Source organism: Botryllus schlosseri, chromosome 4 (assembly GCF_051294905.1).
Source record: "Botryllus schlosseri isolate E-star chromosome 4, Bs_hap1, whole genome shotgun sequence".
In the NCBI taxonomy this organism is placed as follows: Eukaryota; Metazoa; Chordata; class Ascidiacea; order Stolidobranchia; family Styelidae; genus Botryllus; species Botryllus schlosseri.
Window position 1 is genome coordinate 5985673 of NC_137239.1, and position 20915 is coordinate 6006587.

At 40.4% G+C, this 20915-nt stretch overlaps 1 protein-coding gene across 2 annotated transcripts; it reads right to left on the reverse strand.

Annotated features, from left to right (window-relative positions):
* Positions 1-1562: 1562 nt before the first annotated feature.
* Positions 1563-16751, reverse strand: LOC145436915 (uncharacterized). Of its 2 annotated transcripts, XM_080314105.1 has the most exons (4): positions 16364-16751; positions 16058-16300; positions 14446-14583; positions 1563-2709 (listed from the first exon to the last, which is right to left on the reverse strand). In XM_080314105.1, exons 1-4 carry the CDS (start codon positions 16495-16497, stop codon positions 1857-1859), a joined length of 1368 nt encoding a protein of 455 aa, XP_080170231.1. In that variant the 5' UTR covers positions 16498-16751; the 3' UTR covers positions 1563-1856. The 2 variants fall into 2 exon arrangements, with proteins under 2 accessions (XP_080170231.1, XP_080170230.1); XM_080314104.1 differs by having other exon boundaries at positions 16058-16748.
* Between the last annotated feature and the right edge of the window lie 4164 nt (positions 16752-20915).

Consider the following 20915-nt stretch of genomic DNA (forward strand, 5'->3'; position numbering starts at 1 on the left):
TCAGTCAGTCTGTTTTATTAAAACTTACATCATTTCAACACACCACAAAACTGCGATACAATGAAAAGATAGGAAGGTGTCGAAACAACTTGGAGTAGTCTTTCAGATCAGAAACGCACCTTGGCTGACAAAGAGCTGTTACGGTCCTGGTGGGGAATAAAGGCTCGGAATAAATCTGAAGTGGGGAATGAAGACAAAAAACTTGGGAACCACTGTTGTAGATTGTAGGACATTCAAATCAAAAAGACAACGGCCACGAACGACTATGCTATCTTACGTACGTTCGCCACTGACGAGGCAGTCGGAAAGCTTTTAGTGAATAAATTCTATTTACAAAGCAATCAACAACAGTATTCCATTCGGAATGTTCAAAAACAACTTTTAAATTCAAACTTTACTGACTATGACTTGATAAAATTGCTAGGTTGCCTAAAAATCCTGCACATCAGATTTGGTTCAATTTCAACCGGTAGAAATATTGCTATGAGAGGAGAAAGTTTTAGGTTTATTAGATAACTATATATTTGAAGAGCTTCTTGGAGGTACAGAACTTCAATATACAATTGAATAGTATATTCATATTGAAATAAACCCAAATATTTTCGGCTGACACACGTCAGGGGTAATCGTCAGCAACTAGTAGAGAATTGGAAAGAACATTGTATATCAACAATCGTATCACAACATATGACGTCATCAGCATGGAATTTCGAATGAGAGAGCGTTCAATGTACTATTTTTAGGTGATACACGAACCCCTTTTGTTGACAGAGTTTTGGTTGGTGTATTTTGATAAAAGTCGACTCCAAGGCACACTAATGGAAGTGTGAACGGCCCCGCTCAACGATTCGAAATCGGTCGTCTCGATAATTATTCCCCCAAATCGGATTATCTAACAGATGTTTGCCGATGGCAGAATTAATTGCCTTTGATCGATCAGCATCAATCTTAAGCGGATGAGTTAAGGGTGAGCTTTTCACTGAGCATGATGCACGTGTTCTGATAAATCTGGGGACATGTTGGTTTATGCGTTCCTGCAGACGTTTTGATGCTCGGAATAAATCTGAAGTGGGGAATGAAGACAAAAAGGTTGAGAACCACTGTTTTAGATGGTTAATTGATTTTTTTTTGTTTTGTTTTTAATTCATGATTAGTAGGATACAACATGTAGAATTCAAAATGAGAAGTTCAGTGACAGTGCAATGTGTACCACATCACGACAATGAAATTTATGAAAATATTTTGACTTTTATAAACAATTTTGACAATAAATTCAACCATGGCCTACTATTTTCTTGACTAGGCCATGACTCAACACAATAATTTTGACATATTTTTGACAAGTCAAAACATCTCCGTCCACACGAGGCATAAATATTGCCAAATATATGATGAGTCATATCGAGATATATTAATAGTACTCGTCCTGGTCATTTTCGGTATTTCCCTCGCAAACACCAGTTCGCGTGGCGAGATAGCGCAGTGGTATGATCCGCGGCTGCAACACCAGTGGGTTGCGGGTTCGAGTCCGACCGAGGTCAACTTCAGAATTCCTTCTAAGTGTTGGAGGTTTATATAGGCTCCTCCTCGCCATATCATTCGTGTATAAGCGGTGTCCTACAAAAAGCCTAGAAGTGGGTCGTGCTACAAGTCGGCAGATACGAAACCAAAAATGCAGAAAGTCGGCCTGGTGTAGATGACCGTTGTAGTCGATAAACACCATGAATACCCCAAAGAAACAAACAAACATCAGTTGGCGTACGCTCCCACGTTCAAGAATTAGTGTTTTGCTAGACGTAACAAAGCTTCACAATAGGAACAAAATCATTATCGCCCACTTGTCACCCTGCGGAGCATTATGGCACCAGCGAGGCAATGTGATTCAGAAGTAATAGATTCTTCATTTTATTAACTTGTAGTCCGTAATGTGTACCATCGAAACTGTAGACTTCCTTCGTCAGTGCACGGAAATCCAAAATGCGAACGTCGTGTTTATCAGCGTAGACTTTCATTTCTGATAAGTATTTTTCGCATTTCACGTCGTTTTGGGACGTGAAGAAGCTGGGGGGTTTAAGTAGTCCAGTAGTCGGAGGCGAGCACAGTATGATTTGAGGCCAGCGACCTGATAGTTTTAGAGGATCGACACGACTTGATGGTCGGCCGTAGTATTCCGTAATAGCGTCGATTGCAGGACCAAGATATTTTTCGATCACCACTCTCGATTTTAATTGCATATGGAGGCCAACGCCCAATATTATCACTGATCCGGGCACATTGATTTTGCTTCGGACCAATTGTAGAAACTGCTCTCTGTAATCAACGTTGTAATATATCTTTAATGTAGCAGTGAAATTCAGAAATCCTCGCCCGCCGCACAGTTTTCCTGGATCCACCGTCTTTGAGACATCCATAATCGTTCTCTGACAGTATGTCCAGTAATACGGTTGTGTTTTAGCGCATCGTTCCCTGACATCTGCTGGCGTTGAACTGCTTATGGCACCATAATCGAAATCGTTTGTGATCATAATCGCCAAAGTCTTGAACATGTTTCTTATGAAGGAATCGCCCACGAATTGGATGTCGGAGAACGCCGACTGCTCTATGACTTCACAGATTTCCGCCGCGTTATAATTCTTCCATTCGCATCGATTATCCGCCACAACCCAGTCACTGACTTCGCAGTACTTGTATTTGCGTATATCTACACATCTAAACAAGATATGATTAACAGGATAATAGGTTTCATGGTATCGTGCAACCATGACCGTAACAGCACTTCGTCAGCCCCCCCCCCCAAGAAAAAATGGTCTTGGGTCCCTCATAGTCTGATAAACCGAACAGACTTCCCTCAGGCTTTAAACTTTTTGGCGCTATGCTTATCAGCTACATTGGCGGTGCTGTTTGGTGAGTTAGCTGATATAGCCTAAATGTTCGTAGCGCGAAAAAAATCTATAATTCATGATTGAATCGGTGAATATGATCGGGAATTGCATATATATTGCTATCAATTTGTTTCTCTGTCCGTTCACGTAATCAGATTTGCCGGTAATAGAGCTGAGTGAAGTGTGTTGGAAAAGGTAGGACTCTTAAATAATAATAATCGCAAATATTCGGCGATCCCGTTGGTATAATGACTTCATTACATGATGTTATTTCGTAACCTCCTATCTGATATGTCTAAAGATATTGAAATCGCCCGAACTTACCAAACTAAAAGACACGTGCCATGATTTCAAATTGGTATTTCTACGCCGTCCCTCACACAATTGTGTAGTTCATGTTACATTATAGAGCAGTGGTTCCCAAACTTTTTATCCTAATTCCCCACTTCCGATTTATTCCAAGCCTTCATCCCCCCCTAAAATCTCTACATCCCTATCTACCCTTCAAAGTGCTACCTCCAATAAAATTTTGCAAGACTTATTGCTTAGTAAATATTACGTGCTTTTCGTGATTGTTAAGATCCCCGGAATTGATCCGCACACAATAAAATTAACGCAGTGGTGAACTGGTAACCATAAACTCACGTCCTTAAATATATGTATCTACCCTGGTGCGCATCCAACAGAAAAATAGGAGGATTTTGAAAATTTTCCAAATGTTGCGGGGTAGCATCAATTCACATAAGTAAATGCCGAATTATTATTCAGGGTCAGATAAACTTCCTGATGTTGACGAACTCATGCGTGCGATATATATATAAGCTGCCGTAAACTACACTTTTGCACAATACTAAAAGAACTTGAAATAACATAAATATGTAATTTAATTTGTAACGAGTCCGGATGTGCTATCAATTAGTGAGTCCGCGATCTCCCTTGAATACATTTTCAGCAATATGAGCTCTTATTACAACTAATCAGAATTTTTCTATCACTACGTTTCGTGACCGTTGATGGTGTACAAATGAATAAATTCAATTCTGGAGATCGCGTGTCGCTATCCAGGCGATTCTCGCTAATTGGAGGCATTGATAATAAGAATCGCTGAATTGCAAATGAGCTATGAAATATTCGGTCAACATTTCAAAACGACGTTTACTAAAGGAGAATAATACTGTGAAGATTTTTTCAAAATTGAGTCTATTCCCCACCAGAAATCCCGAAATTCCCCACCAGTGAATTCCCCACCGTTTGGGAGCCACTGTTATAGAGGCTATTTCCTAGGCCTAGCGGACAATTAATTGCGATTCTTTTTGAAACCCACTCCATCAGAAATAAATAGCTTTCTTATGGGATTACAGATCGTGACGCATCAGACGCATCGCCAATAGACCGCGAAATTAGTAGCAACAGTCCGGATATGATAATTAAACTAAAAAAAGAGGGTGCGTATATTCATTGAAGTGGCCGTCGCAGCTGACATACTACGAAAGAACTCATAAAAAACTTATAGCAAAGCACGCAGACCTCAAATGGACTGTGAAAAGATGTGGCGATGCGAAATAAACATTGTAATGATAGTCATTGGCGCCACAGGTGTGAACATGTTCACATTCGCCTTCTGTGTGTGAACCTCACAAATTTATTACATGTAGTTCACGTTCACAAACGAACCTTGGTAGGTTCTGCACTGTGAAACTTTTTTGATATATTACAATTTTCAATCATTATAACATCTTTGATTGAAATTTATTGCATTTCAACAGCGGGACACTCTATGCATGGTGTTGGCTGCATAAAAAATGAACACTAAACGAGCATGCACCTTGACTATCTCAAAAATGTTACTTGCTTTGTTACAAAAGTTAGCTCGAATATTTAGTGACTCTCTGTTATGAGCTTGACGCTCAATCACACAACATCAACAACAAAATACACTAGATGTAGGTAGTCAGCAAATGATGCTCCCTCAACCAATCAATGAAATTGTTATCGTTTAAAACCAAATGACTCAATTCCAACTAGTAGAATCGGAGTTTTTTTAGTTTTTCGTTGACAATTCTCGGATTATCCCCCAATCAAGGATAATCAGAGAATTATCAACGAAAAGCTCACATAACTCCGCTTTTACTGGTTGGAATTGAGTCAAATTTGTTTTGCATCGTCTATGACAGTGGTTCCCAACCTTTTTTCACCAACGTACCATTTCGAGGTTTTATGCAGTTCTCGCGTACCACCCAGTGGCGTAGCAGCCACTTGGCGGTTCTGGCTCTGCGCCAGGGGCGGCAGGCTCCAAGGGGGCGGCAACATGACGCTGCACAGTGAGAGAGAGATAGTTATGGTATACTTTTTCGCCTGCGCCATCGAGATGCGATACGGACTTTATAGTAAGGTAATCTATTCTGCGCCCCCGTTTTTTTCTCCTCTGTGATTGCTGAGCGCCTAGCGGGATAAACGCGGATACAACTTTTCTAGACTTTGGTCTGAGCAGGCCGGGGATCGAACCCACGACCTACCGATCAAGAAGCCGTACGTACCACCATTACACTATCTAGCTATAGGCACAGTATCTACACAGCCGGCTAAGTCCTATAGCTGGCGTCTCGTAAGCTAAAATTTATCGAAATCTAGTATCGCACTGATTCCGAAAACACGAAATAAAATGTTAACATGGCGAAGGAACCACTCCGAAATAGCCGTCAAGACCGATTGTTCTGAGATTTCGCAGAAAAAGACGAATGCCTGGCTAACAATCAGAAGATGCTAGCCTCAGTGTTGTTGAAGAAGTTAGACCAGGGGTTCTCAGCCCTTTCTTGGCCGTGACCCATTTTCAGGTTTGAAAATCTGCTGTGGCCCACCTCTTATCTTAGAATCATAATCCTGTTAGGCTGTTACATGCGTGGTAATCGACAGCGCCGATATGCCTATTCCTCTAAAATATGTTCATTTTTCTATTACTGATGAAATTTAAATCTAGACCTTCAGGGACACGAAATCGCGCGGAGCACGACAAAAAAATTCAAATCGTGTGAATATCCTCTAACGAACGACCAACGAAATAATCTTGGACCTCTTCGAGCTACCCCAATCGGGGGTTTGGGTGCGGCAGTTACGGCCCTCGTAGATTATAGGCAAAAACTCCTGAGTATATTATTATCGTACGCTGCACCATTCTCGTCGCGAAACATAATGATCAGATCCCCGCATCCACTGTGTAATTGGGACTATTGTGTGGAATAATATAATCATTCTGGGCCAGCTTCGAACAATTCTTTGGTGAATGGGGTACTACAGAGAAGTGGAGAAAGATTTTTTAATATATGCTGTACAATGTACATTGTATGTCTTGCACCAAAACAACCGAAGCTGCGATCTCAGAATATTTAATCCAATGACACAATCAATTCATGTGTCTCTTACATTATGTACAATGATGATTTCCAAGCCGGACATTTTAAACCGACTCCAAAGATTAATGCCCGCCGTGAAATCCCCTATCTGTTATGATTCGTTGCGGTGGTGCAGTATACCTCCACCAGAAGTTGCTAATAATTTGTAATTATGGCTATTTTTATGTTACAATATTACGATCTGCCGAAGTAAATCAATTACCCTTCATTGCGAAATCAGTGCACACCCCTTTTAACGGCATACCACGTATGACCCTGTCGGAATACTTGGTTACTTCAGCATTACCTTCCAGTTATTATATACTCAAAATTATTCCAGTTGCTGTTAGCCGTAGGTTGTCATAGCAAGTGGAAAGAGCCGCTGTTTCTCCCCAACGTTTTCGACTTGTACATACTTACTCGACGTGTCACTACGTCTCATCAGAGTCGCATGAAAAGCTTTATGTACATTGTACACTGTACAGCCTACGTATAATTAGAAAATACGAATATATTTTTAGAGATTAACATGACAAATACCGTATAACTAAACTTATACATTCATTCTAAAATTTTCTAAATAGCTTTGTGGCCCACTTGAAATGCTGCTGTGGCCCACCCTTTGAGAACCCTTGAGTTAGACCAGGGCCGGCCAACCCGTGGCACACGGGCCACATGTGGTCCGCGAGAAGGTTTTGATTGGCCCGCGAGGTAATTTCCGAAATTTCTAATATCATCAATAATGGATTGCACAGATTTTGAGCTTGCAAGGCCAACCAAAAATTTGACTAGTCTGGCCGCAATACTTGAGATGCGATGACTAAAATATCAGTTCCGACGCATTGACAGATCCATCAGCCATTCACATATTGGTATATCTCCGTACACAACAATAGAGCAGTATAATTTGCGATAGATTTATCAAAGGTAAAAATTTTCTACAAGCTTAGCGCAATATGTTGTCACTCGATTTCTTGTTTTTAATATTGTTTCCCTTTTGTGAAAATGGAAGAACACCTAATGTATCAGATTGAGTCTAACCATAGTGTCCTATATGGTGTCGACACAGGCAAATCTCACGCCTCAGTGAAATTGTATCACGTCACAATTTCCATTTGGCTACAGGCAATTTGACGGTCATTTTTGACCGGCTTGCCGAGCATTAAATTTGGTGAAACGGGTATCAATCGAAAGCTGACTCTGCACTGATTCCGAAAATATAAATTTCATTCCGCTCGTGGCCCTGGAACTCCCACAATCAGCCTTGAATTTTTCATTGTTATGGAGATTGTCATTGGGACGCAACAATGCTGTCCGGCGAAACGAGAGAGTAACTCAAGAGAAAAAGATCCAGACAGCATTGTTGCGTCCCAATGACAATCTCCATAACAGTGAAAAATGCTCGGCAAGCCGGTCACAAATGACCGTCAAATTGCCTGTGGCCAAATGGGAATTGTGACGTGATAGAATTTCACGTGAGATTTGCCTGTGTGGACACCATATAGGACACTATGGTCTAACTATATTCGCGATTACGAGACAAAATGTAGTTCAACATATGCGACCTTGCGTTTGCGCTCGCAGTAAGACCGTCGACCATGAAACCTAGACACGAAATGATTGACGCATGTTGGTCACAGCTTTCGATATCGATATGTCCATGCGCCGAATAGCCCAGTCCTCGCAAACATAGCCCAGCGATATACATCAGGCCCGCAATATAGTCTAGTGACAATATTATTGACCTATGAACTTAAAAAAAAATTCGCGCTTCGCGCGGAAAGTGGCCCGCGCAAAAGTTAGTCAATCGAATGTGGCCCTGTGGCCGAAAAGGTTGGCTAGCCCTGTGTTAGACGATGCATGTTTCATGCATTGGACAGATTTAAACTTGAAGCTGGAACTAGGTTTACCGGCGTACACCACTTAAATTTTATGTTTGGAATTTTGAATTCCCACTCACTGCTGCAAAGCGAAAGTTACAACTTATTCACCAGCGCTTTTAGAAGCACTTGTGACGACGAGGTGGACTTTTTGGAGCTGGCTGCGAAAATTGTCATGCCTTATACCTTCAAATTAGGGATCAGATAAATCAGAAGATTACCAGCTTTTCGTACAAACCAATATGAGGCCTCTAGGCCTCAGATTAAGATATATGATCATATGAAGTTGTTCAACTTGAGATTTTAAAAGGGTTAAGATCAAGAGGCTGTTGCGGAGCAGTGAAACCACGTTTGATTGTAGTGCAACAGCGTTTGATGTTTTACAGTGGTTAGTTAATGCAAAGCTGCTTGATTCGACACCATATTTATGCTCGTATCTGAAACTTTATCTCTATCAGCTATATTAATTCTGTCTATAGAAAGAGACTACGTTCAAAAACTTGAATTTGGGATGTTATCGCTGATTTTGCTTTGAGGCAGCTATTGACTTTCTATTTACGCAATACCTTCGTTCGCTATTTCTTGTCTTTATTGTTTTTGGCCTCATCAACGTTGAGACGGCGAGGCTGAGACGCGGCATATTATTTGTAATTAATTCATTGACAAGATTGCTTGAACAAGAACATGAATCTATGTAGAAATTTGCTGCGATATACTTAGGGGGCGGCATTTTAAGCGAGAGCCAGGGGCGGCAGCACATGCTGCTACGCCAGTGGTACCACCTACATAAGTTACGCGCGCTGAAGGAGGTCAAAAATGTTCAAATCGTTTATGACGTCATACTGACGTATTTGACGTATGCGAGGCGTAATAGTAAATAGGGCCTACTATTAAACTAGGCATTATCAGCCAGGGTTAATGGGATGCATGAAATTGTTTTTTCACCGCCAGTCACAAGAACAACAACATAATAGTGAAATAACAGCAAACAACAAACGTCAATTGTTTTATTGCGATGGCTGCATTTGCTTATTTTCCACTAGCCCAGCGGTTCTCAAGCTTTTTTAGATACGCCCCCGTTTATGATGGTGAAAAATTTCCCGCCCCCCTTATCGTTCGATCACAAAATGCGACCAGAATGCTAACAATCCCAACGAATAACTTTATGGCATGGAAGGTTATGACAGTTGACAAGAGAATTCTTGAATATGCAACTAGGACTATACACAGAGCCAAAACAATGAATTGGAGGAAAATCGCGCGAAGCGCGCAAATTTTTTTCAGTTTGTCGCAGCTTCGCGCCCCATTCAGATGCTTTCACCCCCCCCCCCCCCAGTTCGAAAACCACTGCACTACACCACTGGCCGATGCGTGGAATATGTTTGCTCATAGCGCATCGAAAGTCATGCATGGGCGCAACAAGTCGGTTTCGGCTTGGAGAATCTACTCGCATACCACCTGGAAGACCTTCGCGTACCACACGTAGGGAACCACTGGTCTGTGACAACAGCTCAACAATTTCATGGGGTTGGCATACAAATTTTAATTTTTTTTTCAATTTTCCCTAATAAATTGAAATTTCTAATTGGATCTGCGGAGTCCTATACCTGTTAGAATTGAACCAAATTTGGTGTGCAGCGTTTTTAGGGTAACCTGACAATTTAATCGGTGAATTCGGGAAAGTCGGGAAAAAAGATATTATTGAACAGCCCCACTGCACAGTGCACAGTCCTGGACTAAAGCATCCAAACGGTTTCATAAGATTTTAGGTTATAGTCCTCTCCTAACTGCTCATACGTTTGGACTCATTTCTATACATTATGCATATTTTTAACTAGCTACCACTAAGGTGGGACACAATTGCGAGGTGGGGTCAAATTGACCCCTGCAGTTGATGTGGTTTTTTTCTTACCAATTTTGCTATACAGCTGTCTAATAGCCTCATGCAGGACGTTATAACGATGAATCTTCCTTTTTTGAACCCTAATGTCCACCCGTCTCGAAATTCCCCCCTTAGGCGTAACACCATTACACGAGTGGCGAGGTGGGGTCAAACATACACCATATCAGGTAATTAATAAAACAGGTATTTACAATATAACAATACAATACAACAATGCAACAGTTAATTATTACAACAAAGTAAATTCAATCCGAATCCTTCTCCGGTTCAATGCTTGTTTGGCATGTAACTTTTTTCTCTGATTGTTCTGGGCAGAAAAATTGGTCACATACCCCAAATTTTTCGCTTGTTTTTCGTTCATTTATTCTCCCACAGAGAAAGCATCTTCCACGTGTAGCTTTGGAGAGCTTTGCTGCTGGGTCTGGAATATGCTGCTCTCCGTCTCTTTCACTACCGAATGATATCGCTTCGGTAATTTGTGCTAATACATCTTCTGCAGTAAGCCTTGGCATTATTCACGCACTCAATCCACGTAAAACCGACTTTCTCTGACCAGCAAAGAGATCTGAAAGTCTGTCGTCATGCCTCGTTGACTCATCATGACATAAAGAATGCAAAAGAGCCATAAAAAGTCGCAATCGATCCGATCACAATGAGGAGAAAAATACTTAGTCTGCCAACTATGCCTTCAAAATCTGACCCATGCTCAATCAATAGCTCATAGCGGCGAGGTATTAGCGATAATCAGGTAATGCTTTACTCCCATTGATAGTGTATAACACCATTTAGGATTACATGGCTGGCAAGAACAATACGATCGCACAATAAAATATGACTCACATATTTGGTCGCCTCAATTTGACCCAAGTCAATTTGACCCCAACCTTAGTGATGTCTATCTATATGTATATATATTTTGGGGGGTTCCTACAAGATAATCAAGAAATCAGGCTTCAGTAAATCGCGCGAATCGCGGTGATAAAAAAGATTGCCCCAAAAAGTATATTTTTTGTTGATATATGAAATAATTTTGGGTCACCTACGAGCATTGTGCATTTAAGAAAACGCCTGCTCCACTTCTTGCAAAAACATTGTTATAATGTGCCGTGTGCGTCAAATCATTTGACGTGCATTGCCACAATGCTGAAGTACATGTTGACTTATAAACATCACCAAATGTATAAACTGGAACAATAAAATGCTATAATAATCCAATAAAATCAATATCTTGCGTCGCTTTAAAAACAACAATCTGGCGTTTGACTATTGCTACATTGGTATTGATCAGAGTGTAAAATGGGGTTCTATACTTTCTACCGATATTACCTCATAAACAAGTTATACAGTAGCCAACGCCACAATCGCATATATTTGGTTTCATGGTGCAATAAACATATTAAACCAAGATGTATTCCGAAGTCGTGCTAGATTTTTACATTAGACAGCGATGTATTCTTAATATCAATTTCATTGACTATTTGATTGAATAAGTACCATTCACTGACTAGTGACTACCTACATGTAGTGTAACCTAGATTATTTCGTTCTTGATGTTGTATGAGTACGGGTCAAGCTCACTGCAGAGATTCACTCATCTATATACATACACGCAAACGGCAACATGCATATTTCGACCAAACTATGTTACAAAGCAAGTAAATTTTTTGAAATTGGCAAGGTGCATGCTCGTTTAGTGTTTAATTTTGTTTTGCTGCCACCGCCATGCAGAGTGACTCGAAGTTGAAATGCAAAGAATTTTAACGAAATCTGTTATAATGATGTGATAATTGTAATAAATCTAAAAGGTACAGGTGCAGATTCGTAAAGGTATAAAACCTACCATGGTTCGTTTGCGAACGCAAATCTCCAAATTTTGAGGTTCGCGCACAACTACTATCCAGTATATATCGGGCAGTTGAACAGAACTGTCGTTTCAATAGACACAGCTGTTCTATGTTGTTATCTCGCCGCGGTAACGAACATTCGGATTTTACCGCTCTCTCATTACTAAAATGATATGACACGCCATGGCATGGCATGTAACATATCAGAACTATTCTTTAACAATAGCTGAAACTATCCAAACGCATATATCAGTTGCGACTTGATATGCTTAGCTCATATTACCCCCTTCTACCACGCAGAATGCTACGTTACTAAGCATCGCGTCGTGCACCTATCATGTAATATCAAAATGTGGGCTATGTAAAATGTACTAAGTACTGTACTGTATTGTTGGGCGTGATGGTGAAATCACAATAGCTGAAACATTAACGACGGGGTTACCTATTTTTATTCATAAATATTGTCTCTCCGTCCAGTCGGCGGGCCGGATATAGGAAAATAAGGTAATTGAAGCGCCGGATTGCTGAATCGATGCATACTTCGCCCATTTATCCACATATACAAGCAATAAATCGTATTTATTGGATGTATTTTACTGACAGTAATGTCACTTCAAAGCCATTTCTCGCTTATAATGACGAACACAATGTGGATTTGAGAACAGCATTGTCATTGTCACACAGGCGCCACCATGTCTGCTTCTCTGTCATCAATTAACACACGGTGCAATCCTGAATTAAGATTTCAAGGCGTTCGATAAGCCCGGTACCCCAAGTTTACCAGGATATCAATTCTTTAGGGTTGGGTGCAACGTAAATGCCAATAATGTAAGTCCTCTCGCTCTGACGAACTTACGCGTAATCTCCACTCACACACGCTGCGCACAAACGTATATAATAACCTACAGTAACTAAATTTGACGATTAAGCAAGTAGTTGGGAATCTCGGCAGACTGGGGCCGCGGGTCACATTATCACGTAATACGGGAAACTGTCCCTGGACCGTATGTTGCCCGTCCCTGGTCTAGTTACAATATAGCATCCTGCAGTTATTGCCTTGTTTTGAATCATCGAACTGATAATTGCGTTCTTATCAGCTGGTGCAAGATGTATTCGTTAGAATAATACTGATTATTAAACGCATGTTCTAATCAGGCCCGTAACCGCCGCACCCCAAACCCCTCAATTGGTTGGGGGCCGAGCTCAAAGGGGGCCCAAAATTATTTCGTGAATTAGCATATATTATGGAGTATTTTTTCAAAATTTATGCAACTTTTCCAAATTTTTTTAGCGCTCCGCGCGATTTCAAGTTGCTAAATTTCTGGATTTTTGGGTACTCTTCCCCCAAGAAAAAATACCCAACATTCAGAGAAATTGGCATATCGGCGTTGGCCAATACCGCGCCACGATGCACCAACACATATAAAGTTTTAGGCCAAGTAACATGCGACTCCAAGAAGTGTGCCAGAACGATCGGCAGCGAAAAAACCTTGGACAAAAAGGACTGCCCTTATGCTTACCGAAAACTTCGATGTATACACAAAATACATATAGGTTTAATTTTCCATAAGCGCCTGAATGACTGGCGCCGAATGTTCCTGTCTTGGCAATCTTAACCTCACAACAGAAATAGCATCCCGCAGAAAAAAAAAATATATGCCAGTCAAGAAATACCAATTTGAAATCGTGTGCGTCTTTTAGTTTAGTAGCTTACGTTTGGGCGATTCCATATTTTTTGGCATAGCAGACAGGAGGTCACGAAATAACATCATGTTACGGAGTCACATCAACGGGCCCTACAGTTTCCAAGACACCCCATTCAGCTCTACTGGTAAATCTGATTACGTGAGCAGAGAGGACAAGAAGTTGATGGCAATATATATGCAATTACCGATCTTATTGACCGATTTTATCATGAATTATCGAAAATTATCGTGCTTCGCGCCGGCTCACTAAACAGTAAGGCTAATTTCGTGGCAAAAGCGAACAAACTTGATTGGGTGCAGGTTTATCACCCTATGGGAGCCAAAGACCCAAGTTTTTTTTTTGGGGGGGGGGCTGACGAAGTGCTTTTTCGTTCCTGCCAGCGGGTATACGTCCGAAGATGTTTAATTATTATTGAGAAGTCCTACCTTTTCAAACACACCTCACTCAGCTCTACCTATAAATCCGATTACGTGAGCGGAGAGAGGATAAAAATTGATATCAATATATATGCAATTCCCGATCATATTGACCGATTCAATCAGGAATTATGGAAATTTTTCGCGCTTTGCGCGTATAGGCTAGCAGATATGACTCATTAAGCGGCCCCCAATGTAGATCATAAGTGTCGTTGAACGGCATACAGCCTGGGGAATCTGGAGGGCGAGGCCCACACGGTTTATCATCATATGGGGGGCCCAATACCAACGTTTTGGGGTGGGGGCTGACGAAGTGCTGTTACGGCCCTGGTTCTAATCCATATTCATATCAAATTTATATTCCAAATCAACAAGTAGAAGGACGCAGAAAAGTGTAACACTACATCTTGTAAGCTATACCTACCCATCACAGTTGCAAGATCTGTCTGAAGGTTCCATGCATATTCCATTGAACTTATCGGAGCAGCACGGTTTCGATCCTCGAGTATTACACCAGCTCCCCACCTTAGGCCACTTTGTAGTTTTAGGTTGGGCCGCATAACTGTAACATAGACGCATGGACTAGGACTGGAATATTGTAATTATAAGCAGATTCGTGGACCTATATGGTAGGATAGATTTGAGATTTTTTTAACAAATGACAGTGAGAGTTGTTGAAATTTGATAATTCAGATTTTTCCGCATTCGATATGCATGAATATTCGAATTTTGTACCATAGCATGTTCTGATTTGAAATTGAAACAGTATTATGAGTTTACCTATCGAAACTATAGAACTATGGAAACTGCCCACTTAGAATTCAAATAATTTTGATAACGAGGCTTCATATTTTCGTAATTGTATACTGGGTCAGGGCCAGTGTCTTCGAATCTGGGTTCTACAGACCACAATGAGTCTCGATTTTCACAATGATGTCAGATTTACCCTGGTGGCAGCCACCGATGTAAGTAACGTCATTTGCAGGATCTAATTGTGAAATAATTCATAGCAGGTTCACTGGAAACAGTTATATGATATACAAATATTACTACTTTCACTTTTTGATAACTTAATATACCTTAACCGTCAACTTATTTCAAGCTGCACTGGAAACGAAAATTACTTAGGATGAATCCGTCGATTTTCTCCATAGCGCACGGTGCAAATCAGTTAAACGGCGCTTTCTAGCACAGAATTTTGCCATGACATTGCATTGCAATGGCTGGACGCTAGTAAAATGAACCACCCGCTAGCACTCAAAAAAGGCGCAGAAAGAACATGTGCACATAATCTCTCTGATTATAATGATTGAAGCTAAATTTGCGAATGCATTCGTCCAAAATGATATAACAAACTAAAAAGTCGCAGAAACTGTAATATCATGTCTACCGAACTTCGAGAACATATGCTTTTGTAAAATTCCTCATATCATCGTCAATGCGATAGTACGCACGTCTGCTAAGTTCCACATAGGATATCCCTGTCACTAACGCAGGTCAGCTACAGCCTACTGCATTAATGGGATTCGTGCCTTATCATTTTAGGGGCACGTAAGCTGATAAATCTTTGAACGGGGTCCGCGACTAGAGAGGAATGACGAAATACGACATGGTCTGGGCTAAAGTCACCCCACACGCGATCCCAATAAACATCGGTAAATTTGCATTCGGGCGTTCGAGGAATATTACCACACAAAACTATTGTGCGCAGTATTGAAGACTTTGTTTGAACTTGAGCTCAAGTGATTAGTGATAGTGATTCTATTTTACTTCAATCAACCATACTCAGTTTGCCAATATCCTGCTGTTATTAGCCTGCGTTGTTTTGAACTCTGTTACGCCCTTGGGATGTTGTCATGCGTAATATAATGAATGTGGGTGGAATTAATTTGTTGGCATTTTCAGATCGAAGTTTGTATGCATCCTCTCGAACTGAACATTACAATGGTAATTCCAAACTTGTCATTCCCCAGCACCCAAGGTACTTGCCAACCACTATTTTAGTCACCTCAATGTAATGTATAGCTTCTACTTACTTGGAATAACCGCAACGAAGGTCTTCCCTCCAAAATGCAGTCTGGATTCCTCTTTTAACCCAATACAAGCGTAATTCTTCTTCCACTTTTGCTTCCTCATTGCGGAGGTTTTCCAAGCCATTCTTATACTGAGGAATGTTGATCCTTTTCACCCACTGTCCCCTCGTCATATTTTGCAAAATATTATCGCAATTTGGAGCAAGTGGCCATGATTTGGAACTCTCACCCGTGCTGTTGATATTACTGTCACAGAATGTGTTCGTTAGATTTGATACAGTATTTTTGTGATTCAATATCTTAACATACTTTTGAGTTCTTTTAATAAAATTCGTCAGATCTTCGAAGGAATATATTTCTAAATGATATTGCCAATACACGCAATTACACAGAAGCAGCGCGAAAGACGCAGAACAAGCAATACGGCGTCTGTCTATAGGCATTCCGTCATATATTTTATCTTTCTAAAAATGGATAAAGCTCATATAATCGTCCAACGCATAACCTTCCTAGACTAACGATTTATACGCGGTCACTCAAATGCAGGTTAACAAAACAACAGCGGCTATTCACGGTTGACACATGCTTTTAAACTTTATTCGCGTCTACGCCTGATCAGGTTGTTACATGGACGTTATCTCGCAATCGTTCCAAACTAATAGAACGCCTTCCGTAGATGCTTTTGCTAGTATTGTTGGAGAAAGTCCTCTGACCCCATTCTGAAGCAATCATGCCCATCGAAACATGGGATCGTATTCAAGAAACATTACTCGTAGCTCCAACTCATTTGTCGTCAACGCTGCGTAAGAATCGGTATTCAGAAAGCGTAGCGAGAGAACGAGTTTGAGTTCGGCTGGAGTCGTACTTACTACTTAGCGCTATCGCGAATTGTACATTTGCGGTTATGGCATGCAATGACGGTGTGAGGTTCGAGTCGCACTGAAACTGTGGCGTTATTCCCAAACAATGGAATCGGAAATGATACGATGACTGGGCGGTTGAATAATGAATACAGTTGTAAACCTCTAAAACAGCGGGTCTATCGATGAGATAAATTGTCATATTTCCATACCCTGTTTTGTTTTAGTCGTATACTGGCGTCAACCATGTGTATACGTTGTAGGGATATACAAGAGATTTAACTTTAAATGCGGACGTTGGAATTTGCTTCATTATTATTTATTCGCGACTCGGGGTTTTCTTGAGGGCGAAGACCTTTGGCGTTAGAAGTGATGTAGCAGTGTGTCCATAGATATTCCCATGCAGAAGTATTCGACCCCTCGATCAAATCTACTTTCTGAAATGACTTACTTGAATTAGTAATTTTCAGACCTTTCATTTAAAGGAGCTCTGAACTCTCTTAGAAATCGCTACCCTTAAGTCTGGTTGCGATTTTGTGCTACAATCCTATATTTTTACGGCAGTGCTATAGCGCTGTCTACCAATCGAAACGTGGATGTATAGTATAGTGTATACGTGTGTAATTCGAATTTGTAAACGTGAACATCATTTTACAAGGAGTTCATTTTTCACTCGTGATTAGAAAGACAATGAGGATTTGAAAACTGCATTGTTATAAACAGGGCTGTGGAGTCGGCGTTTCGTTCATTTTTCCCTTAATGGAGTCTGAGTCTCAAAGATTAGTTAGCACGCCTTGAAGTCGGAGCCGTGAAAAAATACTGACTGGTGTCGGGGTCAGACTTTCTGAAAATGCTCCCGACTCAGACTCCAACTTCTTTAATATGAAAACAAGAGCTTTCAAATGTCTATCAAAACCGCTAATAATAAATAAAATGAAATAGGATATGTATGTACCAAAGTTGGTTCAATTACAATAATTCAGTTCAATTGTAATTACAACTAAAATAACTCCCTTGCCCGTTTCAATTACATTACAATTACTCCATGCTAAATATCCTATTACAATCACATTTACATGAAAAACGTATTTAATTACATTCAGCTGAATTACAAATTACAAATGATCCAACTCTAAATATATCATGTTTAAAGAATTCATACATATTAGAGAATACCCGTGGCTATTCTATACTATTAAAACATATATGGAAAAAGGAAGGATATTTCGGAATAAATACTTCCATGTCCACAATACACAAAGCTGAGGAAGGCAAATAAAATGTAAATGGTAAGGCGTCAGCGATTAGGATGATAGCGATAAGGTGTGTAAAATTAAAATAAATGCAAAAGGAGAGAAGCTTCTGATAACCACAAATTACAAAATTTTGCTTCGCATTTACATTTTCACTTGCTCAAACACTGTTGGATTGCATTTGATGAACATTAGGGTGCGAAAAGTTTCTGGCGCAATTGAAATTATTTGGCATGCCAAGGGGTTATTAGGGTCAGATTATTACCCAGCGAGCTTTTAAATATATAGATTGATTGATTTAGCTATTCTTGTTTAAATCACATTGACGTGTAGCTTACAAATGTTAATACATAATTAACACTTAAAATGATGATATCAAATTTCCTCAATTACAATTAGTAATATACCAACATGTATTAAAATCACAAGATATCGACGACGTAGGATACGGTGCACTGCCCATACAGGCGGCATGACGGAATGCCATCCACGGTCTTCTTGAAATGGCGGGGGGTTCCAATATGGTAGCTCGACGTCCAGGACAATGCCAAAGTAGTAAACAACATCACTATTCGTTACAAGATAGCGGTGAAGTACTAGCAGATTTCCTATATGTGTATGTCCATTACGTATTGCATCTTTTGACACATCTTATTTCTCTTACACTCAACGCTATTTAGTACCAAATTTCTAACTTTCCGTAATCGATGCTCCTGTCAGGTATATTGAAATATATTATGTCTGGATACTGAACAGTTTAAAATGAAAATCGTAACACTGCAAAATAACCTCCACCTCAAAGCTCACAAGGCTGCAGCAAACTTTTGGTGCCTTGTTGACTTGCAAAAGTACAGTGGTGTATGCGCAGCAGCTATGACGGTTGCAAGCGTGTTTGGTTCAACTCATCGTTGTGAATCAGCCTTTGCGGACATGAACTTAATCAAAAACAAATACAGAACAGAACTCACTAATACACATCAGGAACACTCACTCAGAGATGAAGTGTCAAGTTACATACCATAGTACACAGCGCACTAGTTGATTGCATACAATGTCAGGCCTGCCACTGACTGATATAGAAACAGATAACATGATGTCCAGTCCAAATTTATTTTAAAATTTGAGTTGACTGTTGCTGTATAATTTATATAGACATGGAGCGAAGTAATTCGTGATTCTTAAAAGGTCTTAGTGCTTAGCTAGTTTAAATGAGATGTTTTGTTTTAGAAGACTCTCGTAGAAGTCTTACCGCAATGTGATTCCTGCCCAGAGCTATGAATATCAAAACGGAAATTCAATCGGATACGGGTAAACGGTGGGAGTAAATGGTAGCCCGTCACTGCAATCAGTACCCAAAAGTAGCCCTTGGTTGCAAAAAGGTTGGTGACCCCTGGGTTAGGGTGTCCCAAGATTAGGGTTGTGGGCGAGGGGAGATTAGGGGGGTTGGGATTATGGGTTGCGGATATTAGGATTGGAGGTGAGGGATACGATACTTCCAATCGTAATTTTAAGATACCTGAACCATAATACCACCCACCGTAATATCTCGCACCCACAACACCAATCCCAACGCGAAAAACAATTTATTTTTACGTTTATAAATTTTGACATGTTCATGGGGGAAAGGTATTGGTGTCACGGTGAACACTGGCTGGCTGTTGATCGTAAAACGAAGAAGCGCCTATTGTTTTATGTTGTGCCTGTCAGGTCTCAATAACAATGTACAAATTACAATTATCAAATCATAATTACAATTACAGTAAGTAAGATTGCTTCAATTGCAATTACAATGACATGAAAAATGTATTTAATTACCTTCGGCTAAATTACAAACTACAATTTATCCAACTCTGGCATGTAGCAACAATCACCGTTATTAGTAACTATATTGATAAAATTGAACATTCAACGAATTGACAAATTGCAATTCAGTTGCATGAAGCAAGATAATTACACACAGAAGGAGACCAACGGGGGTAAAATTTACCGACTCCACGGCCCTGGTTATTAAGGCACCATCTGCTTTTGTCTTCGATTAATGAACCTATCGTTTAAGAGTTATTGTACATCTACGTACACGCGCAGTAGGAGCGCATACGAGAAAAATCTTGCAAATTTAATGTTCACTGCTTCCGCAACGCCCTCCTTATAAGCAAAATGCATCAATTGTGGAATCCTGTAGACGGGACCGGAGTTTAATAACAACGAGTCCACAATGCACATGCGTTGAATGCTCTTTCTGCTTCCATAGAAATTGGCTGAATTGTAAGCAGCGCTTCGTAGGGAGTTTAAAGGTTGGCAGGTCGTTTCCCGGAAGCTTCAAAGACTTTTGGACTATTCTGCTGCTTGAGTGTACATTACAGGAAGGACGAGTAGCTGATACTGGAATTGATGTCGCTATGATAGCTCGCTCTAATTCCCACTTGAGAAATTCACGTAGTCATACGCGTAGCCAGCCGAAAATATGGGGCGTCTTGAAATAAAATGAGGGGGCTTCGATTTTTTTCGAATCAAGTATCAGCGGAAATCAATTACGCATGCACGCACGGTCGCACAAACATGTTTGCCAACATTCGATTTTATTCTGTTTGCCATGTCACTCCTTAATCACAATCGCTAATCAGAATACACTCAACGGCATATTGTTTCCAAGACATCGAGAGATAGGAGGTAACACATGCTAGGTACGAGACGCGATAGTTAGGCCAGCGATGATATCTTTCGTACCAGGCCTATTGGAGATGCGAT

What these genes read in the sequence shown, in the direction of transcription:
- LOC145436915 (XM_080314104.1), bottom strand. Translation starts at nt 16,497, where the DNA reads ATGCCTATAGACAGACGCCGTATTGCTTGTTCTGCGTCTTTCGCGCTG. An exon ending in CTTCGTTGCGGTTATTCCAA is followed by an intron (nt 14,584 to 16,057) that starts GTAAGTAGAAGC and finishes TCTATGTTACAG; the next exon opens with TTATGCGGCCCAACCTAAAA. An exon ending in AGATCTTGCAACTGTGATGG is followed by an intron (nt 2,710 to 14,445) that starts GTAGGTATAGCT and finishes TATCTTGTTTAG; the next exon opens with ATGTGTAGATATACGCAAAT.